The sequence below is a fragment of the Anneissia japonica genome, unplaced genomic scaffold, assembly GCF_011630105.1.
Source record: "Anneissia japonica isolate Jap-2015-1 unplaced genomic scaffold, ASM1163010v1 scaffold287960_len3192837_cov198, whole genome shotgun sequence".
In the NCBI taxonomy this organism is placed as follows: domain Eukaryota; kingdom Metazoa; phylum Echinodermata; class Crinoidea; order Comatulida; family Comatulidae; genus Anneissia; species Anneissia japonica.
In genome coordinates this window covers 1,065,052-1,088,039 of record NW_022712725.1, presented here as the reverse complement: position 1 = coordinate 1,088,039, position 22,988 = coordinate 1,065,052, and the positions used below count along the sequence as shown (strand labels likewise).

General features: G+C 33.1%; 1 protein-coding gene across 3 annotated transcripts in view; it reads left to right on the top strand.

Moving 5' to 3' along the window:
- Positions 1 to 22,988, top strand: part of LOC117107978 (protein TANC1-like) — a 64,200-nt gene that overhangs the window by 21,465 nt on the left and 19,747 nt on the right. For all 3 annotated transcript variants that reach the window (XM_033249789.1, XM_033249788.1, XM_033249790.1), the window contains 5 exons: positions 5,067 to 5,223; positions 7,374 to 7,514; positions 14,092 to 14,841; positions 22,173 to 22,346; positions 22,666 to 22,812. In XM_033249789.1, coding sequence (XP_033105680.1) covers positions 5,067 to 5,223; positions 7,374 to 7,514; positions 14,092 to 14,841; positions 22,173 to 22,346; positions 22,666 to 22,812 — 1,369 coding nt within the window. The remainder of the gene's footprint in view (positions 1 to 5,066; positions 5,224 to 7,373; positions 7,515 to 14,091; positions 14,842 to 22,172; positions 22,347 to 22,665; positions 22,813 to 22,988) is intronic.

The following is a 22,988-nucleotide window of genomic DNA, read 5'->3' as shown; positions in this document are numbered from 1 at the left end:
CTTACAATTATTTTCTAAAATAAATTAAACCCTTTTTTTTTTTTTTTTTTTTTTTTTTTTGCAACATCGTGTTTAACTTATCTGGATTACATTGAATATAGCCTCTAGCATTGAACTGGTACAGTAGTTATTAGAGCATACATGATATCTATAGATCAGCATAGTTCTCGTTAGATTGCTCAAACATAAGAAATGTTAACGAAGAGTACATCTGTAAGTGATTATTCTTTGATAGGTTAACCAGAATCATGATTGGCTAGGTTAAGTAATTGGAAGTTACTGTAATCCGGGAGGGGTTTCCGGCAGGAGTGGCTGAAAACGTTATGTTGATGATACAACCTTGTCGGAATTCCAATCAAACATGCAATCGTTTCAATACTGCGTATTATATTGGCATTATTTAACTTATATTTACATATGCCATACTGTTTTTCATTTGTATTCATTTGTTTAAATGTAATCATCCTGAGGTCTATTGTCTTATGATTGGCTATGGTGTATCCTCATTTAATACCTGCATGACCTTTGTTGCTGTACTGCTGTACTCCAGGCTATGAAAAGAGCTCTTGGGAATGTCTCTCTTTAATGAAAACAACAATAAGGTTATCAGTGTGGCAAAGTGTTAGTCACCTCCATAAAGGATGTTTATACAGTAATCATATGTCATTCCCTTTTAGGAAGTGCAAATACAGTATTAATATTTATTACAATATAATATACTGTACCGGTAATTGTTTTTGTAAAAAAAGAAATACCTAAGCATTACATTGAATTATTTCCACTAGCTTTTTCACCAGTATCATGACTTTTTATATAACTATACTACTGGAATTATTTATTTTGATAAATACTTATTTCTCAATTATATTTTAAATGAAACAAATATTATTTTGACAATATTATTTATCAAGATTTTTTTTATTCTATATTGAAAAGCGTATTTTTTTGATCTTTCAAATTCTACTTCTGTGTTGATTCTGCAAGCGATCTTAGGTATAAAGGGGTGCAGAGGTAACAAAACATAAAATTAGATATAAATACAATGATTTCCTCATAAAGTTGTTTATTATTATTACTATTGTTAATGTCATTATTATTAAACATTTTATTTTTTAATAATATATTTATTATGTTTTTATTATTAAAATGATGATTAAATTATCAAGCTATGCTGATCATTTTGAATCCTCAATTCTTTATATTTTGTAAAACCCCAGCGAATAGAGAAACTGATTTATTCAAAATTATGAACATTTCTGTTGTATTTATGCTGTATCCATTAATCAGTGAAATTGGTACTTGTATCATTATGCACCTGTTGAGAACAACAATTTGGCATTGTGTCGTTGATTGCATTAGTAGAATCTGCTCCTGCCCACTACAATCCTGAATCATCAAAATTATCAAGTAGCGTGCCCATTTCATTGAGTGCTTTCAAAGCGATTACTCAGCTAGATTATAATACTTAAATTGTACACGTTTTCTAGCATATGATTCACTTGCATTGTGATAATTGACTTTAATAGGTGTTCCCAGTGACATAAACTCCAAGGCTATCCCAGCCCATCAGACTCTGATCTCTTTATCCTTTATCTGCTTCAGTGTGCATGCTTGTGGATAATAATAATAATAATGAATATGGCTTCCTGAAATGCAAATTGATAAGGCATAAATGCGCTGCAATGAGACAACACTGTGACCCCAGAGAGGATTATTGTATAGTAATTCAGAATCATTTGTTGCATTTGTCTATATACAGTTGATAGTCTTTATTACCAAGGGAATCAGCAGGTTGTACAAAATATTTAGTATCTTTCCTTTTTTATACTGTATATGTGGAGATGTTATTTGTTTTAAAAGGTATTTTCATCTGCATGGTTTACAGTAATTAATATATAAGGCACTTGATATTTAGTATAAATAATAATAATAATAATAATAATAATAATAATAATAATAATAATAATAATAATAATAATGTTATATTTATAGCGCATATTGCACATTGCCCCTATGCGCTTTACTCAGCAATTATATAGGCAAACTTTTTCGTTTGTACAACATTTTTGTGATGATTAGTGAGTTCACACCCAAAACCTACAGTAACCCTCTAGGATAGGCAAAGTAAATATTTTAATGTTAAATATTAAGTAGGTTTCCTTGTGTTTGTCCATTCGAGGCATCTTTAGTATTATCAGTATGTACATACTACTGTTGTTGGAAATTCTAGTTAATGTACATTTCATTTCATTTTTTTTCCATTTTTTTATGTTTCTTTTGATGACATTGACATGATTACATCACAGAATACAGTAAATATTCTCTTTTCAAGAGCGACTTTTAAGGTACAATTTCATCACGACATCTTTAATATCAAATGTCATATGTCAAGACATACAGTATACTCTACATTCAAAAAGCCATGCAATACCATTACTAAAAGGGCTTGTTACAAACACTCAAATTATTATATTACAGGCAACACATGTTTGTCAAATCAAAACCAATATGGCAAACATACTGTACAGTGGCAAATGTTAACAGTACTACACTATAGCTAGGTTCATATGGGATTATAGCCAGATGAAGTAGCTGATCTACTTGCCAAGTTAATTGGATTAAATCCACTAATCGCGTTCGACGTTAAGGTTTAGAGCGAGATATTTTGACTACCAGAAATTCGGAAAACACATCATTAGACAGGAAGTACAATCGTATGGTGGGCAATTACTGTTGATTTTCGCGCGACTAGTTTATGCTAGATCGAGACCATAGGCGTAAGCTAGGCCTAGGTCTCGGCAGTTGATTAGACTGGCCGAGGAGTCCAGCTGGAGGGTTTACACTGGTTTTTCCCCCAAGTATTTTGTTTAGTGCGTGGCAGTGTGGACATGCTGATTTCGGATCATCCCTTATTACATTGGCCGACCCCTTGCCCGTCCCACGAATAAAAACGTCTCTCACAGCCTTGTGTTCTGCTCTTAGATTTTTCAACTTTGTCACAACAATTGCCGATGTTCAAGATGTGTATAAGAGACAGTTGTGGCCTAAGTCCCGCATTCTCTCTGCTATCCTTTCGTGGACACCAGCCTTCTGACGATACAATTTATCTTCAACTTTTTCGGCGATTTCTGGCTCCCTCCAGATATCTATTAAATATTTCTGCGCATACGTCCAGAGATGCTGTTTCATTACTGACTTTTCGGCCATCATTTGCAAAATAAGACTTGTTGAAATTAAAGTACACAGATCAGGGAGACTGCGTCAATTCTGAATTGTGTTTATGACAGTAACTAAAAAACGCGCTAACCAGCGGATGTGGAAGGTCACTTTGCTTCAATTTGATTGGTGTATTCGTGACCTGTGGCCACCCGCTGTTTAATTGTTTACTGGCTTTAGGCTGGATTAAGAAGTTAGTCGACATAAATTTACTCGACGGGCTTAGTCGTGTTGTGGCCTTCATCTCGCCATACTTGAGCGGTCATACTCAAACTTATGGCGAGATCATCTAGCTCATCCACTAAAATTATCTTGCCATAGTTGGATATGAACGGGGCTTATAACCACTTTGAATTTAATTGCTTTAGGGCATGTGCTTTGTATAATTGTGCTTTATAACTAAATTAAATTTCATTTTAAGTGAACACATACAGTATTTTACCTGTCAGGGTGTTCTCTCTATCTGTCCCTGTTGTATGTCTGGGTGGGGGAATCATTTTTACAGTGAAATTTGTGTTACTGCAACTCAACTACTGTAAGGGCTACTGTACATTAGAGTAAATTTGAACGAAGTACTGGTAGTCTTTATAAAAAATTTATAAAAAATTTTTTCAAGATGTCGTATGATCCTATGATGCAAATTGCTTAACTTTTACTGAGCATGTAGTTTGCAGCAGGATTAAGTATTATCCAAGACCTAGTAGAATTTCATCACTTTTTACTGAGCATGTAGTTTGCAGCAAGATTAATTAAATTAAGTATTAATTTACCAAGACCTGGTAGAATTTCATCACTGATCACTTGGTGTTTCATCAGTGCTTAAAATGCATGTTACTATCATTAGTCTTTCAGAAATTGCATTTCATTGGACCGGTGCAAATATGAAGTGTGAATATTTGCAATGTGACCCTAAGCCAACTCAAAATGCTATCTGTGAACGGAATGGTCGTTTTGAGTCGGCCGTAGGCAGCCCTGAGCCGATATGATAATGTAATGTGTGATTGGACACATTACAATACACATTGCATGCTTTTTATACGTTTATTGGAAAAAGTTTAGGGATTTATACAGTGGTGCATGTCTGACAGGGGTTTGAACCAAGGAGTTTTCTACATGTAGAGCCTTCGACAGGGCAGATGCCCTCTCTTTAGTTAGTCTCAAATAATAATTATTTAAAAAAAATAATTTTTCAATTAGAAGAAACATTGTTGTTTCTTTTGGTTGTAATAATAAACAAATATATCTGCGAGTACATCTGTTGTGAAGTGCAAGATGGTGTTGGTATGGTAAAGTACCTGGTTGTCCTTGGAAGTTGCTGACCTATTTTTTTGTCAGTGAACCTACTGTAGACCTGTGCAATACTTAACAGGATCTGTGTTAACAATAAACACACCCTAAATCCTTTCACCCTTGAACCTAAAGTAAAATCTATTAGGCCAACAGTTTGGTATCTGTAATACATAGTATTAAGTAATATAGTAAATATAAGGTATTTATATATACAGTATAATTACAAAATTGTATTTTTAAATTAATTTGAACTGTATTATGACAGAGATTATATGAATACTAGTTCAAATGTGGACATTATTGAAAATATAATGTTTACAGACATTTCAACTCAAGCCATATTCTTGCATTTTTAGGTATTAAGTGACATTAAAACAAAATTAATAATGTACTTTATATTGTTGTGTTTGTTGATTATTATACTGTCAATGTGATTATTTTATGCAACTGCTGTACATTCATAACATAAATTGATCTTTGATTGTTAACTGTCCTAATTCCACATTGTGCGCTCTAGCAATTTATAATCAGGTATTCTGTATTTGGTGGTTCATCCTCAGATTGTTGCCAACATGGAGGAGAATCCAGTTCAGTGTCCAGTCTGCCATCAGCCGTATGACCGGGGAAAGAAACGCAGATTGACCGACTCATGTGGACATGCAAGGTGCTTTACGTGTATGTTCGCTACGGAGGACTGTTTAGTATGTGCTAGGAAAGGTAGGTCTACTTGTACAGTAAATCCCAATATGTTGTTAAGTTATATTTCAAAGAAATATCAAAATATTAATCATGTTCAGTAGAATGCCATCATGTAATTTCTTTGCTCACTCATGCCTGAAACCTAATTTACTTGCTAGTTCTTTAACATATTTCATTGATATTTCGAAGGCACCTACAGCAGTGAAATTTGAGGCCTGGACAAGGTGTTGCTTCAGTACAGTATACTGTACACTCACAATAGCTTCATCCTCAAATCAGTCAATACATTTGTTCATTGGAGCTCCACACCCTTTCTAGCTTACTCTTGCAGCAACTAAATATGAGGCCCGGATATAGAGTTCTTTCTTGCCTATTTTCCTCTTACTGTCATACCAATTAGGCACCAAGAGAATTTGCTGCTTCTGCTTCTGTTCCTATCTCAGCAGCTACATGTTCTCTGGACCCAACAAAAGACTTTAAAAGTATCAAATTTAAAGTTTTTCTGACTTTCTACTGTTCCTAATCTTTATTCTGCAGTATAAAACTTTTCATCTGAAACATTTAACCTATCATTACAATAGTTCTTATTTTCATTTAGAACTTTTAGAGTACAGTAATTCAGTTTAGGACATTTGTACAAAAGCCTTTTCTGTAGTCACTCAATAAATTCACTCGATGTTTGACTTGAAATCATGGTACTAGTTGCCGACAGTTTCAGGAATTAAGTGGTCTTTTTCTCTCCATAAAGCTATCTCCACGAGAAAACTTGCATTTCAACTGCCAAGTGATGACAATTTTAAACCCAAAGGACAACTAGACAACTGCAATTTAAGTGCAAATTAAATGCTAAATGGCACGTGCAGAGAATGAGTTGTTGCTGAATATTCGTGGATTGTACTGTACAGTGTGCATGCAAATGTACAGTACTATATGCAGATTATGATGACATTTCAACATACTTTAGCTACACATTTGTATTGTATCATTAATCGATCGCCACTCCAGTCTATTGCCATTTACAAGGCCTATAAAACATTCCACCATCAAATTAGTCACCATAAACATTTATTTCATGATGGATTCTGATATTTGCTAAGTTTTCTTTACAGAAAATGCCTCAGAAAATAATTTAGTCATTCATCTTCGCTTTCTTTAGTATAAGCCTTAGTACTGTTCATCTAGCATCTCTCTCATGGACTACCAAAGTCACTGTTGATTTGTGTAGTTTATCATCATCATCATCATGTCATCATCAGTTTCCTATCTTCAGCTCATCGTTGTCTTCTTGTCACTCTACATCAACATCATTCACATACGATCCAGCATTATACAAGGCTTGTAAAACACTACCAGCACCTACAGTATTTCAATAAAGGCTCAATCATCTTTCATCATTTGCTAATAGCCACATTAATTTCCTGTAGAAAACAGGTCAATGACAAGAATAGTGTACAGATAACTATTTCACACTGTTAATTGGTTGTGTCCACTAGCCGAAGGGTTGTCACAAGCATGTCGAGAGTAAATCTGCAGCTTTATGTGTTTATTATATGTTTTTCATTACCTTTTGATGGAATATGTTGGTGCAGACACCCGCTGGAGATGGTCTTTATGTGAAGTGCTTGATAAAACATGACTGACTAACCTGTAAATTAAAATATTAATCATTGGTGAAATGGAGATTAATAATGATGTGTTTATGATAACATGTAATGTAAAAAAGTTTCTTTACTTTTACACTAAACTAAAACAGTTACAGTATATTATTTCATATCAAGCTATAATTAATATGATCGCCCTCATCGTATGGTTGGTTTTGTACCTTTACTAATATGAGATATAACTCTAGTGAATTAAACATCCTTGCCTGTTTGTTACGTAATACGGTATGTACTGCATATTTTTCAACCTCTAGTAGTAAAGATACTGTAGTAAGTAGCACATCTTTCAGTGACATCTAGTATCATCAAATTCTAATTCTACAGAAATTACCATAATAAATTAGTTTCAGGATATTAAATATACAGTAGTAGTTGCAAGACTAGTAGTAGCCACTCAATATCAATCCTCTAGCGAGCATCTCAGCTAATTCCCCATCCACTCATTGCTCTTAAAATGATGTATTTTTTTTTATCTCTTTCAATTACCAAATGATGTTCTGTTTGCAGAATCTAGTCCAAAACAAGTTACAGACAGTGCCATTAAACGGCCAGCACCTGTTGTCAAGCCTGCACCTCCTGTCCGGCCACGGTCAAAGCATGGTCAAATGGCCCAAGACATGGTGCATAGCCCTGTAACAAGCCCAACAGGTAAGAGAAAATTCATGCCATACTCTGTTAAAATTTTTTTTGTTAATGTGAACAGTCAATCAATAATGAACTTGTATATAGTGCCAAAGTATGCATCACATACTGTATTTGATGCAGTGTTTTCTTCATCAGAAGCCTTTTAACATTCTTTTAGTGTATCTCAATTTCTCACTTCTCTCATATACATGGACATTATATTTCAAATATTTTAACTACTTGTAACAACCACTTTATGTATGTGAAAGCATATCCATGTACAGTATTGTAGGGAAGTCCTGTGATACTATTTGCATTGTCAAGGCCTGGTTTTTCCCCCTAAAATATCTTATTAGTTTGTTAAAGAGTCGATGATTGTCAGATCACTACCATAAAGATCTCTCACAAAATGCCTTTGTATTTTTGTGGATTATACCTTAATGTTCACGCCAAATAAATTCAATGTAGACTAATCCAGCTTACAGAAATGAATACGACGGCACAAGTTTTAGCGTGCAGTGTTGATGCACAGATTGTGAACAGTGGTGAGTGCACACGGTACCACAGGCAAGCCTAAGCTGCCAATTGCAAGGGCAATTGATAAAACTAAGTTTACCAAGAAGTGAGCAAATCTTAAATAGATAGCACCCCCCATTAATGCAAAGTTAATATTCTTCCAAGATTTTGCCTGGATTGTAATATTTATCGTTCGTATTTGATACTCTCCATGTGTGAAATATAAAAATTTTTGTGCCGTATGCCCTGGTTTAGGTATTTGTTATAGAGTGTGTAGGTGAGTCAAAGCCAGAAGATAAGATCAGGTGTCTATGTAGATATATGATTGGATTTTAGAAGGTGATGGGTATGGTGCAGGATAGGTAATGGTATGTAGAATGATGTTTTGGAAAGTAATAATATGTGACAATTCTAATGTTAATCTCATTACTAAAGATGTGCCACTCAATATTAATGTCATCATACTTTTACATCATCTCTGATTCCAGTTTCCACTATAATTGTTGTCATAAACGAGGTTGCCACAGTAACTGAATGACTCAGAATTGATTTGTGTAAACAACTAAAGTACTTATGTAGGTCAGAATTAGTTACCTGTTAGTTAATAATATTAAAGCTTGATACACTTGCACAATCATGAGTATATCCCTTTGCAAAATGTTATTTGAAGAGCAGACAACATGGCGAGTCATTCAATCAGAAGAGAATAGCAGGTGATAGATACTGTATGCATTCGATCGCAGGAAAGAAAGCAGATGAATCTAAGGTCTTTAATCAGACAAGTACAGTACATTTCTGTTGTCACCATTTAATTGTGGGAGCACTGTACACCAAAGCATCCAATCACATGTCAGAATTCTACAAACATTTTTGATATATCTGTGTCATTAATGAATAAGCCAACAACAACACTGAAACATCCAATCAGACATCAGCATTCTAATTAAAAATACCTTTGCCTTAATGACGATGAGAACAGGTTACTCAACTGTTTAGTGGTTAATTTAGCATCCCAATACTGAGACCTAGATGCAACTTAAGAGGTTAAATACGAGTGAATCATAGAGATTTTTAATGAGTATCAAATGTAATGACTCTACTAAAACTAAATAAGTGCTTGTCCAAATACTCTCAAAGCACAAATCCAGACCTGGTGGAAATTTGAGGCTTTATACAGGGGCGGATCCAGAGATGCCCAAAAGGGGGAACCGAAGTCCCTGAAAGGGGGTTGCAATTGAGAGACACCACTACCCCAGGAAATTGTTGTTTTCTAAATTCTTGAAAAATAATTTTTGCGGCGTTTTGGGCAATAAATAATTTTTTTAACTTACTGAAAAGGGGCTGGCTAACCCCCCCCCCCCCGACAAAATCTGCTCCTGTTATATATCATATTTCCCTTGAATAATTTATATTTTAATTTTATTTTTTATTTATTTTTGTTAAATATGTTAATCATATTATGACTATTCTGATCGTATGTCCAAACCTGGTGGAACTTGGAGGCCTTTACTTCTAAGCTAGTTTAGAAAGGTTTTACAATCTTATTCCTGTCTTATATTTCCCTTGAATAATTTGTATTTTAATTTATTTATTTAATTATTTTTGTTAATTATATAGTATGTTCGTATCGTATAATGACTATTCTGATCGTATGTTTTTTTAATTCACCAAATGCCAGGAAGTGATATGAATCAACTGAATTCTTAAATTTTATACTTTTAGATTGAAAAAATTTAAAATACCATAGTTAAAATATTATGGATTTTTTATACTTCCTTGTGCTTGTATATAAAGAAGCCTCCTCTTACATAAAACACCCCTTACTAAGAAATAGAACAGTCTGTCAACAGCACTGTGTATAATCACCCATATACATGAATAATGATGATTACGATAATGATGGAATGAGGTTCCAGTCAACTATACTAATCACAACTACCTGTACCACAGGCAAACTCGTAAACCTCCTCATGCCGAGACTACCCAGCGCAAATCCCACTCGTGAACCTTATGAAATGATTTGCAGACAAAAGTACGCATATGATTAAGATCATCAACAACCAAGTGTATGTGGTCAAGTGTTGGCCTTGTCTATACATTGGCTGGAATTAGATTCATTTATCAGAAAGATAGTCCTTAACTGTCGTAGTTCGTTTTATCAAATCCCACACTGTAATGCTGCATGTGCATGATTGACTACCAATCATGCCTTGTCTCGCCACTCGGGTTGTGGACTTACGATAAGGATTACCAACAGATTGAGACATATTTCAGAGATTCAATGTAATTTGCGTAAGTTTAGCCAGCTTATTTTCATTTATTCCCTCCAGTATTTTTTTATTCATTTGATCTATATTTAGTTTAGTGGCTCGCCATTGACTAGTTTGGGTATTGTCATACCGTAAGCAAATTTTTCTTCATAGAAATAGTAACAAGCTCTTTCATTGGACATCTGTACTGAACATGGAAATTCTTATCTCAAGCATACTACAAGCTACTGTAATGAAATATTTTTCAAATGCTACAAATATTTGTATGTGATGATAGTCAAGTAAATTTATTCATAAGATAGAATTTTTTTTTAAAAGCTTTCAAGTTTTTATTTGTGTATTACTGTCTCACAAATAGTAGAACTAGGTTATAGGTCATACTATGACATATGACTTGGTTTAAGATAATATTTTACTCTATGGTGATTTCAATTCTTGTTATAACACAAATGATATAGAAGTTAGTATTTCCATCAGAAAGCTATTGCTAAATTTTAGTTGAGTTCATCAGATGAAAATTTCTGAAATATGGTCACATAGTAATGCTACTATTAAGGTTAGCTCGTAGTAGTTCAAATATTAAATGAATTATTTTTTGGCTCAAAAGAGACCGTAGGTACTGTATATCTATCGTTAAAGAATCATATACATATTTTGATGACAAAATTGTTGAAATAACACAAGTTATTACTGTGCAATGAACTACTGTACTATGTGAAACATGTTTATCATAATTCCATATGTGACAATTTCATCGCAATAAGTCCCAGAGTTACTGGCAGAAACAAACTACTATAGTTTCACTCGAGTGCTAGATCGACACGACTAGATGCCAGATTCATGAAATGCTATCTCTGTGGGCAAATTCAGACCTTTGGTGTACCTGTAGAATAGAATGCATATGTTACTTTGTTATTTAAATTGATAATTGCTAGCTGTTTGTCTTCTCTCGGGATCATGCTGTCAGAGAAAAAAAACTTGTGTAAGTACAGTAGTTGGAATTATGAATGATTCGCTAGCCTTGTTTTGTTTTTTTTTTAGAAAAGAGAGAACATGGTAAAATTGTTTTTTACTTGGATATTTTTAGCTTCATATGAAACATTATCAATCAATCTGAAACATGAAAGCATTTAACTGTAATATGTCTGGTTACAAAGGCATTCTCAGGACGTGCAACAGAAATGGTGTATGTGTTTTACTGCAGGCTTGAAACAAGCAAATAAACATTCAATAAAAAGAGTTAAAGCTATGTTTATAGCACTAACTTTTTTAATTGGTAATACTAAGTAGACTTGTATTAAAATTGTACTTCATTCTTGATATTAAGTTTCAGAAAACTTTAAAACAAAATAATACTAAACTATCTGTGTCAACAGACAGGAGATGCTTCAGGCAAGCTGTAAGAAGGCCGCGTAAGCGTTCGTCAGTCGATGCAGTCCGAGTCACCCTTTTTGAGTAAAGCTTCTCTTTCTTCAGGAAAATGAATGCAATCCTGTTAGCTCTTGAGAATCCTGTTAAATCTATGTGTTTGTAACATAATTGAATTCAAGCTCATTTTTCATTTGATTTTAACTCCCTTCCCCTGTTTTAGAATTGATGTATTTTACTTACTAATGGAGACAGTAGTCTGCAGTTTAAATTTAATATATTACTGTATTAAGAAATGGAGATTTCAAATAAAAATCTTTCAATGATTGAAGAGGTCTGTAAATAGTAACATAAATAAATGTTGATACCGGGCTGTACTTTACTGTACAGATAATTGCTTTGTTTTATTTATGTAATTTAGTATGTAGAGTATCTGAATATCATCTACTGTATTATTACAAAGCTATTTTCGATTTGTACTTTAATCAGTCTAATAATAAAAGGAAAATCATTCATAGGGAATTAAGGATAACTGTAAAGCAACTTGGTTTTAGGTTGTCAATGATTAATATAGGCCTACCCAATGTTATATTCTTTTTAATTAAACCTAAACATTCATTTGTAACATTTTCCAAATGTTATTGGCTTAATAACAAGGACTGTAACATTGTGTTGACATACATTAGTGCATTAGAGCATTACGAAACCAGAGTAAACTACTTGAATAAATTTATTATTTTAGTTGATTACAGTATATAATCATACAGTACTTAATTGCAACTAAAGCTGAAATAATGTATTTATTTATATTTTGAAATATAATCACATAAAATAGAGGTACTGTATGGTTTATATTTATACCGTTTAACTGTTTATATTCTTTTTAATTAAACCTAAACATTCATTTGTAACATTTTCCAAACGTTGGCTTAATAACAAGAACTGTAAAATTGTGTTGACATACTGTACATTAGTGCATTAGAGCATTACGAAACCAGAGTGAACTACTTGAATAAATTTATTATTTTAGTTGATTACAGTATATAATCATACAGTACTTAATTGCAACTAAAGCTGAAATAATGTATTTATTTATATTTTGAAATATAATCACATAAAATAGAGGTATGGTTTATATTTATATTACCGTTTAACTGTTTACACTACATTATATAAATCTCCATGAAAATTGCACAAACATTTAAAACCCATTAAAAGAGTAAAATAGTATAGAGTGCGTAATGATAAAAGAGTGTCTCGTAAAAAATGATATGCAGGGAATGTTCATGAAATTGTTATCCATAATTCTAAAGTGATCATCCCTGGTTAGATGGAGGTTATATTAATAAATTATGACCTCATTGTAAATATGATTTCAAGTTGATGCCAGTTTAAATTAGGAAGATGCTTAATACTATCGGCTTGAGTAAAGTGAGTTGCAGATAAAATGTAATGAGAATTCAGAGAACAAAAAATAATTACAATTTCTCAGGCATTGGCTCTTCCATTGAAACTTTATATTTGTAGGGAAAAAAGCTTTGAATAATAGGATTAAGTATTTGTAGTTTTAAGTTTCCAGAATCACTCTTTCTTTGATGCTATGTATTCCGTGCGAAATAAAAGTATAAATATTGATGTAGATAGATATTTAGATAGATACAGTAGAATTCTTCATTGTTTTTGTTGGAAAAATGTAATTAAGAAAGACTGAGGTTGATCAGTAGAATCATTGTGACTCATGTGGTGCATTAATGGCAATCAACACAAACCAATGCTGATGAAGTCAGTGCTCTTGAAATAACATTTCCAAACTTTTATAAATCTAATTCTCCACTAGTCTTTTCAGCCATCTTGTATCTCCAAGACTCCGAAACTAAGCAAAATATTGATCTCTGCTTTTGTGTTCATTAGTGTCAAAATTAAGATTTTGCAGACCCATTTAGTTCGCAGTTGTGTCGTTATGAACGTTTCCATAGCACTCCAATGTGTTAATATACTGTTACATACGCTAGTCGATGAGATAATTTGATAGGTTCTTGAGTAATTGTGAAGCTTATTCAGGCTGTAGTGTTTGCTCGTATGAAATGCTCATGAAGTTGCTCTGTGATAGCTATCTGTTAGGTGGAAAAAACCCCTGTAAAAATTATCATCCTATAAGTTGCCATTTGTCAAAATGTTCACCTTTATTCCTCTGTGTATTGTTTAACTTTGTTCCTATTTTTGTTCATGTTTTCACTAAATTTTTCTTGAATCTAAGTTTATAACATTATATTTTAAACATAAAGAAGCATGAAAATAGCCTTTGGATTATATTAGTACTAGTAAAATAAACTTGTCAGAAATGTACGCTTTGCTATTTTTAAATATATAAAAAATGTATTAATAATCAGTCTCATTTAAGTGTATGATTATAAAATGAACATTTTGTTTTATGTTTTTACCTCCAGGAATGAATGGTTTTTCTGAAGCAGTCAGCAGCGGCCCACCAGTCTCTCCACGCAGACCACTGCCATCAAAGCCTCAAGTTTCACCACCACAACAACCACCAGTTTCACCAGGCTTTTCCAAAGGTTCACCTTCTAATGAGAAACATTACTCTGCAAGGATATCTCCACATCAGCAGGACCAGTTACCAAGATCGTCAAAACGACATTCACCTAAGTTAGTGTCCTCTTTGCCCTCCCCAACTGGACATTCCCAGCACCAGCCAATTGGGGTATTGCCACATCAGAAGGACCAGTTACCCAGACAGTCAAAGCGACAATCTCCTATTGGACATTCACAACAGCAGCCAAGTGGCATTTCACCACATCATCAGGACCAGTTATCCAGACAGTCAAAACGACGGTCACCCCCTGGTCATCACCAGCAACAGCTAAGTAGGGTTTCACCACATCAGCAAGACCAGTTATTAAGACAAACAAAAGAACATTCACCTAGGCTAGTGTCTCCATCACACTCTCCTACTGGACACCCCCAACAACAGCAAAGTGGAAGCCTAACACATTCGTATCCCGGAACAAACCATTTTGACCCAACACTTTCAAGGGGACTTCCAAATCAGGCTTCACGTGTACAACAGTCTAGGCAACAAGATCAGAATTTTAGTACAACAACCATGCCACAAAATCAACCTCAATTAGCAAAACAAGTAAAAGATGAGAGCTCTGTGCCTTCTGTAACTGCCCAGAATCAAGGTAAGTCAGTGAAAATTATAATAATAATTAGCTACCTTAATTCACCATTTATCACCCAATTATAATTATGAAAACACATTGGATTATTGTAATTCAAGCTGAGAAAAGAGCATAATATTTATTTAAATACATAATTAGAGCTGCTAAGTGTATTTTGTCACCTGGGATACAACCACATACAACTTAACTATACATTCCTGCTACTTTCTCTGTTTAATTGTGGAGATAAAACCTTTGTTTCTTAATTTTTGTCCATTTGCTCTTTCTTTTGGCAGTTGCGCTAGCTTCTCATTCCTTTCCTTTTCACAACATCAAGTATGGCCTATAATAGGCCAAGTTTCCAGGAGCCAGTCTTTTTTGATCCATTTGTTTTGGTGTTAGGAATTTTCAATGGATCTTTCCATAGTTTTAAGCAAACTGGCCAATAATAACTTTACCAACAAGTTTACAATTATGTGGGAGCTTAAAAGCAATGTCAAAGGGGAGTGGTCTATTGTATTTGGAAGTAGGATTCCCATCTAGTCGTTCTCTTTAAGTTTCATTTCCCTGAAAGGTCAAAACAATTGACCTTTCAAGTTCTTTCGTTTTTTACCTGCAACATACATATACATTTCCTGAAACATTATCTTACAGTTAAATAATTCGCTATCAAATCCAGGCAAAGCAGTAGCAAAATATGGTGTATGCCTTAAACAATTTCCTCTTCAATTTGGGAGATAGCTATGTAATCACAAAATTCAGGATCTTATATTTTGATAAATGATGTGTAATTATTTATCTCTGATCCTCTTTAAATTAGTTGTCAGTTTAGATATCTGTGTAGAATTTGTAGAAAGATAAAGGATTTAATTTGGCTTGGAATAGCTTTAGTAACATATCTTGAGTTCATGCTTATTATTTGCATGTTTGATGAAGTTAGCTGGCTGATGCATGTCATTATATTGGCAAGTTCAAGACCTTTACAAAAGATGCAATGTATTATGTCTTTAGTAGATACTGTACCATCCCCAGAGGTTCCTATTTTCAGCACAGCAGACTATGTTTGTTGAGGATGTCATTCCAGTGGATATAATCTTTATTGGACATCATCGATGATGTAGACCTCCTATAATGTTTTCATTCTCCAGTGCATAGTACCAATACTGCATACCATTTGTAAGGGATGTTAGTCCCTTGAAGATAATTTGTGATTATTATGTGGTTCCTAACTGTAATGGATGCCCTTTCATCTCTAGTATGACCATGCATCTATAACAGATGTGTCAAGTAGAATCTAAAACAGCTAGCTGAATTCACCAGACTTACAAATACAATATCAGGGTTATTAAAGCCATTCAAATTCATGCCATCTCTATACACCTCAGATGATTGCCATATGTTGGAAACGCTATCTCTATTGGACCCCCATCTCTAATGTGCATCAGCTTTTGTGGCTTGCATCTGCTGTGGATACCATCATCAGTGATCTCCCCAGCAGATGTCATCTCTAGTAAGACCCTATACCTACTGTATGGCATCAACTACCAGTTTTTTAATTGGTGGAACTTAATATAATTTTAATAGCAAAAGAACAAAATTACCAAACTATCAAGTTAAATTTAATTTAACTCGATTAAGATTTTGTACTAATCAGCTGCCAAATTTAGTGGCAGTATAGAGGTCCTACCAACTATCAGAAAATGAATTACAAAGTAATTAAGCCAATGTCAGACTGAAGAAGTCTCTTCTCTTTTATGTGTATACTAAAAAAATCTTAAACCTCTATCCTATAACTTATTTCCTGATACATGATATATTTATCTTTTGTTGTTATTTTTGTTTGGAAATTCCTCTTCTCAGTTTCTGTTGTTTCCTGTCCTTTGAGGTGTGAAATCTCTGAATGGTGTCCCAGCTATACCTGTACTATATAGTCAATAGGGAATATGACTGAGATATTCAACAAATTCTAGCAGACTTCTCAAAGTTTTATTTTCTAGTTGAACTCTATACCTCTCAACATAATTTATGTTTTGTTATCTGAAATATTGTTTCAAGTTATATAGACCTAAAACATTGGAGGATCGTATAGCAATGGTATCAGCAATCACTAAAACAAAGCTCTAATTTTTTGTTGAATCACTATTTTCAAGTCTGAAAAGAGTGGGAACTTTTGGAATGGGATGGGCTCCTGAATTTTAGCCATTTTTAGTTTCTTTGCAATGTTTTTTTAGTCCAGTTGGCTTCAACAATTAGTTTTGAACTGTTAATTTGCATATGGTTGCAATGAAGTAACTTAGCTTCATTATATACTGTAGTACTGTTAAAGTATAAGTCCATTCATTTTACATGACATAGAAACCTACATTTCGAATGTGGATCCAAAATTTGCAACCTAAGCTTTTATAGTAAACATTAACCTAGTTTGAAATGTCAATATGAAGCAGCAACTTCATGATTTTTATAGTAGATATAACATATACATAGATTGGCATGAGGATTACTGATTCGTAGAGTAGACCTGGATTACAGCAAGTAAGTGTATGCTTTGCAAAAGCTTACGAAAGAAGGACTGCCTGGTGGTTATGTTTCAGTTATTAATTGTAAATGTGAAACACGATAGTTTGTCTTGAAAGAGAAAGAAACGTTAACCTTTAGTATGGTATCATGTGATAAAATGTAACGTGGGTGCAATGTGGCAAAGTGATTTTAAAGCTGTTTAAATGTAAAATAGTTACTTGGTTCCAATCAATTTGTTGTTGCTATCAAGTTATATATAATATTTTCACAATGAATGGGAGATTCACTGTAAAATATCAATACTTACTACTCACTATTAGTGTTGGCACCAGCAGGAGGCAGGGGCATTTGCTTGCTTTAGTAATGAATTAAATTAAATAAGTCAGCAGTGATGTTGTTAGACTATGAGTGACATACTTACCGGTACCTGGATATTACCGATAAATGCCTTAAAAGGAAACTTAAGCATTTATCGATTTATCCAGGTAAGTATTCAAGAAATAAACTTTTTAAGTGCTCATATCCTGTTCAATGAAATACACAGACGGTTGAACATAGATCTAAAAATATATTACTGTACCTGAAAAACATTATGATATTGAATGTAAAATTTCCTTAAAACAAACCAAAGATTGTATGATGCATACTGAATGCCATCATACACCCGCTTCTCACCTAAGGTAAGTATAGTACCTACTCTAAATTTATGAATGTTTCTACATTACAGTTCATAATTATTTAAACTAATTAAATTTATTAATAACTACATGTAATTATACTGGTATAACCTAACCATATACATAGCATACTTTCTCTCATTCTTCCCTATCAAATTAGTAAATTCCTTTACAGTATTAACATTTTAACTGCAATACATTCATTGACAATTAGACAATTAGTTTTATGACAAATCCTTATCGTAAATTGCATATTTTATTATCTATATCAAAATTATTGCATTGGAAAATATTTAAATATTTTTTATTCATGAGAGTTCAATCTATATCTGGGCAATAACATTAAGACCTAATAAAAAGTTAGTTTTTTTGTGATAGTAATGGAGCAGCCTATAAAAGATGTCATCTTCGCTGTCAAAACAATTCATAGTCATTTATCATTTTGATAAAAAATATGAAAATGTCATTATCTGCTGCTGCAGTAACATTTTATCATCTGCAATACTCTGCATTGCTTGTAAATCTTGATTGATATCAAGTGATATGTTTGCAGCTTTTATCTGTTGATAGGATGATTGATGTCAGTTTTTATATTTTTATATTAAATAATTTTAATCAGAATTTTTCAACTAATAATTTCATGTTTCTTAAGCTTTAATTTCCGAGGATTATTTAGAGTTCATATGAGAGTAGTTGCTGCAGTGGTCGCTCAAACTTAGGTCAGAGGTTCGAATAAAACATTGGTCATTTTTTGTTTCCTCTGAGCAAGGCACATTATCTACATTTCTCACTCATCACCCAGGAATATGGGTAAATGGTACAGTAGGATAGGAATGTTATATTATTGTAAAGTAATTTTGCCTATGCTGAATGTGCATGACTGAATAGAAATTTTCCTCAAGGAATGTATGAGGCACTGTAGCTCATTGAATATTCATGATGTACTATTTCAAACATCATTGTAAAAACAGTATACAGGTAAATTTTACTGAATAATGGGAGATCTTGTTAAAATATAAATAAGAATTTGGCAAGCTGTAAGTAGCTTAAAAATATTGCGGCCTACCTTCTAGTACCAGATTCTGGGCTAAGTTCTCATTAAAGAATGTTTGTTTCTTATCTACTCATTATAAGTTTAAAGTGGTCTTAAACAGTAGTTTGCCATTCAGGTTCTCTCCGTTGTTGGGGTCCAAATCATGGTAGATCGTTTTAACCATATCTTCTTCTTTGCTAGCGGGAACAATATGAAATGCTCACCAGGGCGAGAATTACCAGTATTTGTTCCAAGGATTCATTGAAATGTAAATGATGATGTGGTACTTATTTTTGGATCCGCGAAAGGCGCTGACCCCAGAGCCTCACTGATGTTCTTGTTCTAGTTCTTGTTCTTGTTACCAGTATTTAAAAGCATCCAGCCTCACCAGTTTTGAATGGACATGCAGGAAATGCTACATGCACTAATAGAGCATGTAGCATGGATGTTGCAGTCGGTTAGAATCGCGTCTTGGTATTCAATTTTTTTTTCCAATTTTAAGAAATATTTTTTTTTTCAATTTTAAGATATTTTTAATTTTGTACAAATTAACAACATTCTAAATAATAATTTTTTTTATACAAATAAACATTCTAATTATTTAAAGATTTCTATCTTATTAACTCTTCCAAAAAACCCAATGTAATAACTTGTACCTATACCATTTTTAAGTGTGGCGGAACGCGTGGACCGGTGAACGGTCGCTCTTGTTATTACTGTTATAATTATTTGTAAAATTTTATTATTCTTAGATCCATGCCTACCATTCTAAGATCATTACTTTCTGCTGGTGGTATTATCTATATATATATATAGTTTTGAATTAACGCCTTGTTGGTTCTGAGATTTTCATTTCCTTCCTTGTAAAACCATAAATTTCCTCCTTATGAATTTCCTGGTTTTCATTCCATTGTTTTTTTTAAAATTATTTGTTTACAGTTTTCCAGTTATGAAACATTTTTTTTAACTATGTTGATTAAAAACATATAGCCGTAATTCTTTATTAAAATAAGTCTTAAAATTGTCAAGAAATATGATTTAATTTGGAACATCTTTTGGCTGATGAAAAGCAAGGATACATTAATTATTTCAATATCAGTTTTAAACGTGTTCGTTTTAGTTATGTCATAGCCTACATACTTTCCATTAATCAAATTGGTTTATAAATTCTGTGTAATAAGTCAAGGCATACAGACCGATAATTAACGTAACAATATTGCCGGAGGCTGGAGAAGCTCATACCAGTAAAACCGCAGTACGCAGGTAGTTGATAAAGAACTGTAGGCTGCTTTAAAGTTAGATATTCTCACGTATAAAACAAATCTTAAAATAGCAAATTACAATTGAAAAACGGGGGGGGTCATCTTATACTCGCAACACATACAATTTTTTTATTTTTAAATGATGTGCGGATCGTATGCAACACATAAATTTACTACTGAAATGAAACTACTAACTGTTGTTATGAATGAACGCAATTAATGCGGGGAAATAAGATTTTAATGAACATTTAAAAGCCCATAAAATGGTATAATTTGGAAGATTGGCCCTAGGTTTTACCTCCGTTTTTAGCCAGCTGGATACAGTATCAAGGCCATAAAAGCAGCAAAAAGTAGGGATTCCGACGATGAAATAGGGGAGTTGTCTTATATGCTGGATATACAAAAATCTTCCAAAAATTTGTTTTGGGTGGCGGGGTTCGCCTTTTACGTGAGTATATCCGGTAAGTTATAAGACTTCTCTTTACTCTCCCAAGAAACAGATTTCAAATGTAGGACTGGCATCAAGATGGAAAGAGAAACTTGTATGATGCTCTTTTTTAATATAATATTTTTTATGACCCATATCATTATTGATGAGTCTCGGTGTTTGTAATATGCTTTTCAAAGGTCATGCTTTCTTTTCATCCATCTTCATTTACTTGATTTGCCTCACCTGTAGAGTATTAGAGTTTATCTAAATCAGGAACTAATCATAAGTACTAACTTTAAAGAAATGACCCTAGATTCATTCCAACATTCTATTAATTTTTAAGTTTTACATTGAATCTTCTTTTGACTTTATTTTGTATTATCTTCTTTCTATTTCATGGTTTGTGTACCACTTTGAAAATCAGTACTCAAGTACTGAAAGTGCATGCAGTCTAAAGAAAGAATAAATAAATAAATAAATCATAATCAAGCAATCTGAAATGCGGTCATTAATATGCAAGGTTGAAGTACCCATCCCAGAAATCAAGAAAGTTTATTTATTTATTCTGGTATAAAAACAACATGCAACTGCATTTACAATAATTGTGAAGTACTGTAGGCATATTAGGCAGTAAGTATTAAAGGAAAACTCGTAAAAATTACAGTAATTAGTAATAACTAATTAATAGAGCATCATATTAATATGTTGTCTTGCATCTATAATAAACACTGGAGGGTGAGGATGTTAACATTTATGATGTATATATTCAAACGGCTCAACAAAAATGCTAATTGTAAGCGTGGGAATGCCATAATAAATACAGGTTGTGATTTGATTCTAGAGTAGTTTACAATCATCACATTATGGAAAGTTCATGATGTTAAAGGTGTACAGTCTGTGAGAAAATCTGAAATCCCTACAAAATACAAATGAAACAGTGACTTGCTTCATGAACCCAGACCAAAACAATTCAGTTTTCAATGATAGTAGTGGATTCAAGGAGGAGGGTCCACCCCCTCACAATTTTTCAAAATTATAAAAAAAAATGGGGAAAAAAAGGAAAATCTGAAAGTGCCATTTCCGGACATATAGTGCCATAATCATAAATTTTCTTACTTCAGCCCCAAAACCATGGTTAGGCTGACTCTCCACCTGTGAAAATTCCTCCCTGGGCAACCATCTATTTCGAATTCCTGGATCCACCACTGATGTAACTTTTTATTATGGAAGTTCAATCAAATCTGTTAATTACCGAGAATACTTTTATGTTGCTTTTCAGGGATAGAGTATTAAAAATACAGGCTCAGGAAATGTATGCTGTGATTACTTGATTTGTAATTGTTGATTTTCTTCTAGTTTATTGAGCATTGGCCTTTCAGCAAGTATGCATTTAAACAATACATCTTTAATATGAAGTTGTTTTCTTTTGCTAGGTATGAAAGACAAGAGGAAGTTTTTTCAAGATGTTATCAACATTTCATCCCCACCTGCTTCTACTAAAACGTCATCAAATCTAAAAGAACCGAGGAAGTTCTTCCCAGATCTCCAGGAACTAGAGTCAACCATCCAGCCAATGGCATTGCCCAATACACAATCAGATTTGCCAGGTAAACTATTAAGACTTTAAATGTAGGGAATGAAATTCTCAATCTCTTTGTAGACTTCCCCTTTAAAGGTACAGTAAAAAAATAAAAATAAATAAATAAATAAATATATAAATGAATAAAAATAAATTTAAATAAATAAAAAATAATTAAATTAAAAATTAAATATTAAAAATTAAAAATAAAAATGAAAAAAAATTAAAATTAAATGATGATGGTGATGCGTACACACAGTAAATTATTGAACAATGATTTGTATTTCTTTAAACATTATATCAGATACATAAGTTAATTTTCATTTATTGCGTATCTCTCTAAACAGCTCCTGAGCTGCAGGCAGTGAAACCCTCAAGAAATACGGCAACACCGCCGTCAGAGGTTGACTCAGCCTCTGAGTCGTACTCTGCTGAATACTCCAGCCAATCAGAGAGTGACGAAATGGATAACCTCACAGAGAGCTTTTATGATGGTAAGGTTGTGTGTCTATATAATGTGATCGATTGATAAATACATCATGAATATTTACCATTGATGTACAAACTTTGCTTTTTCGTTTTTTGGAGGAATATCTCATGAATTCGAGACTCATTGCATCATCTGTCAATGTAGAGTATACATATATATCATTATTATATTTGGCATTTT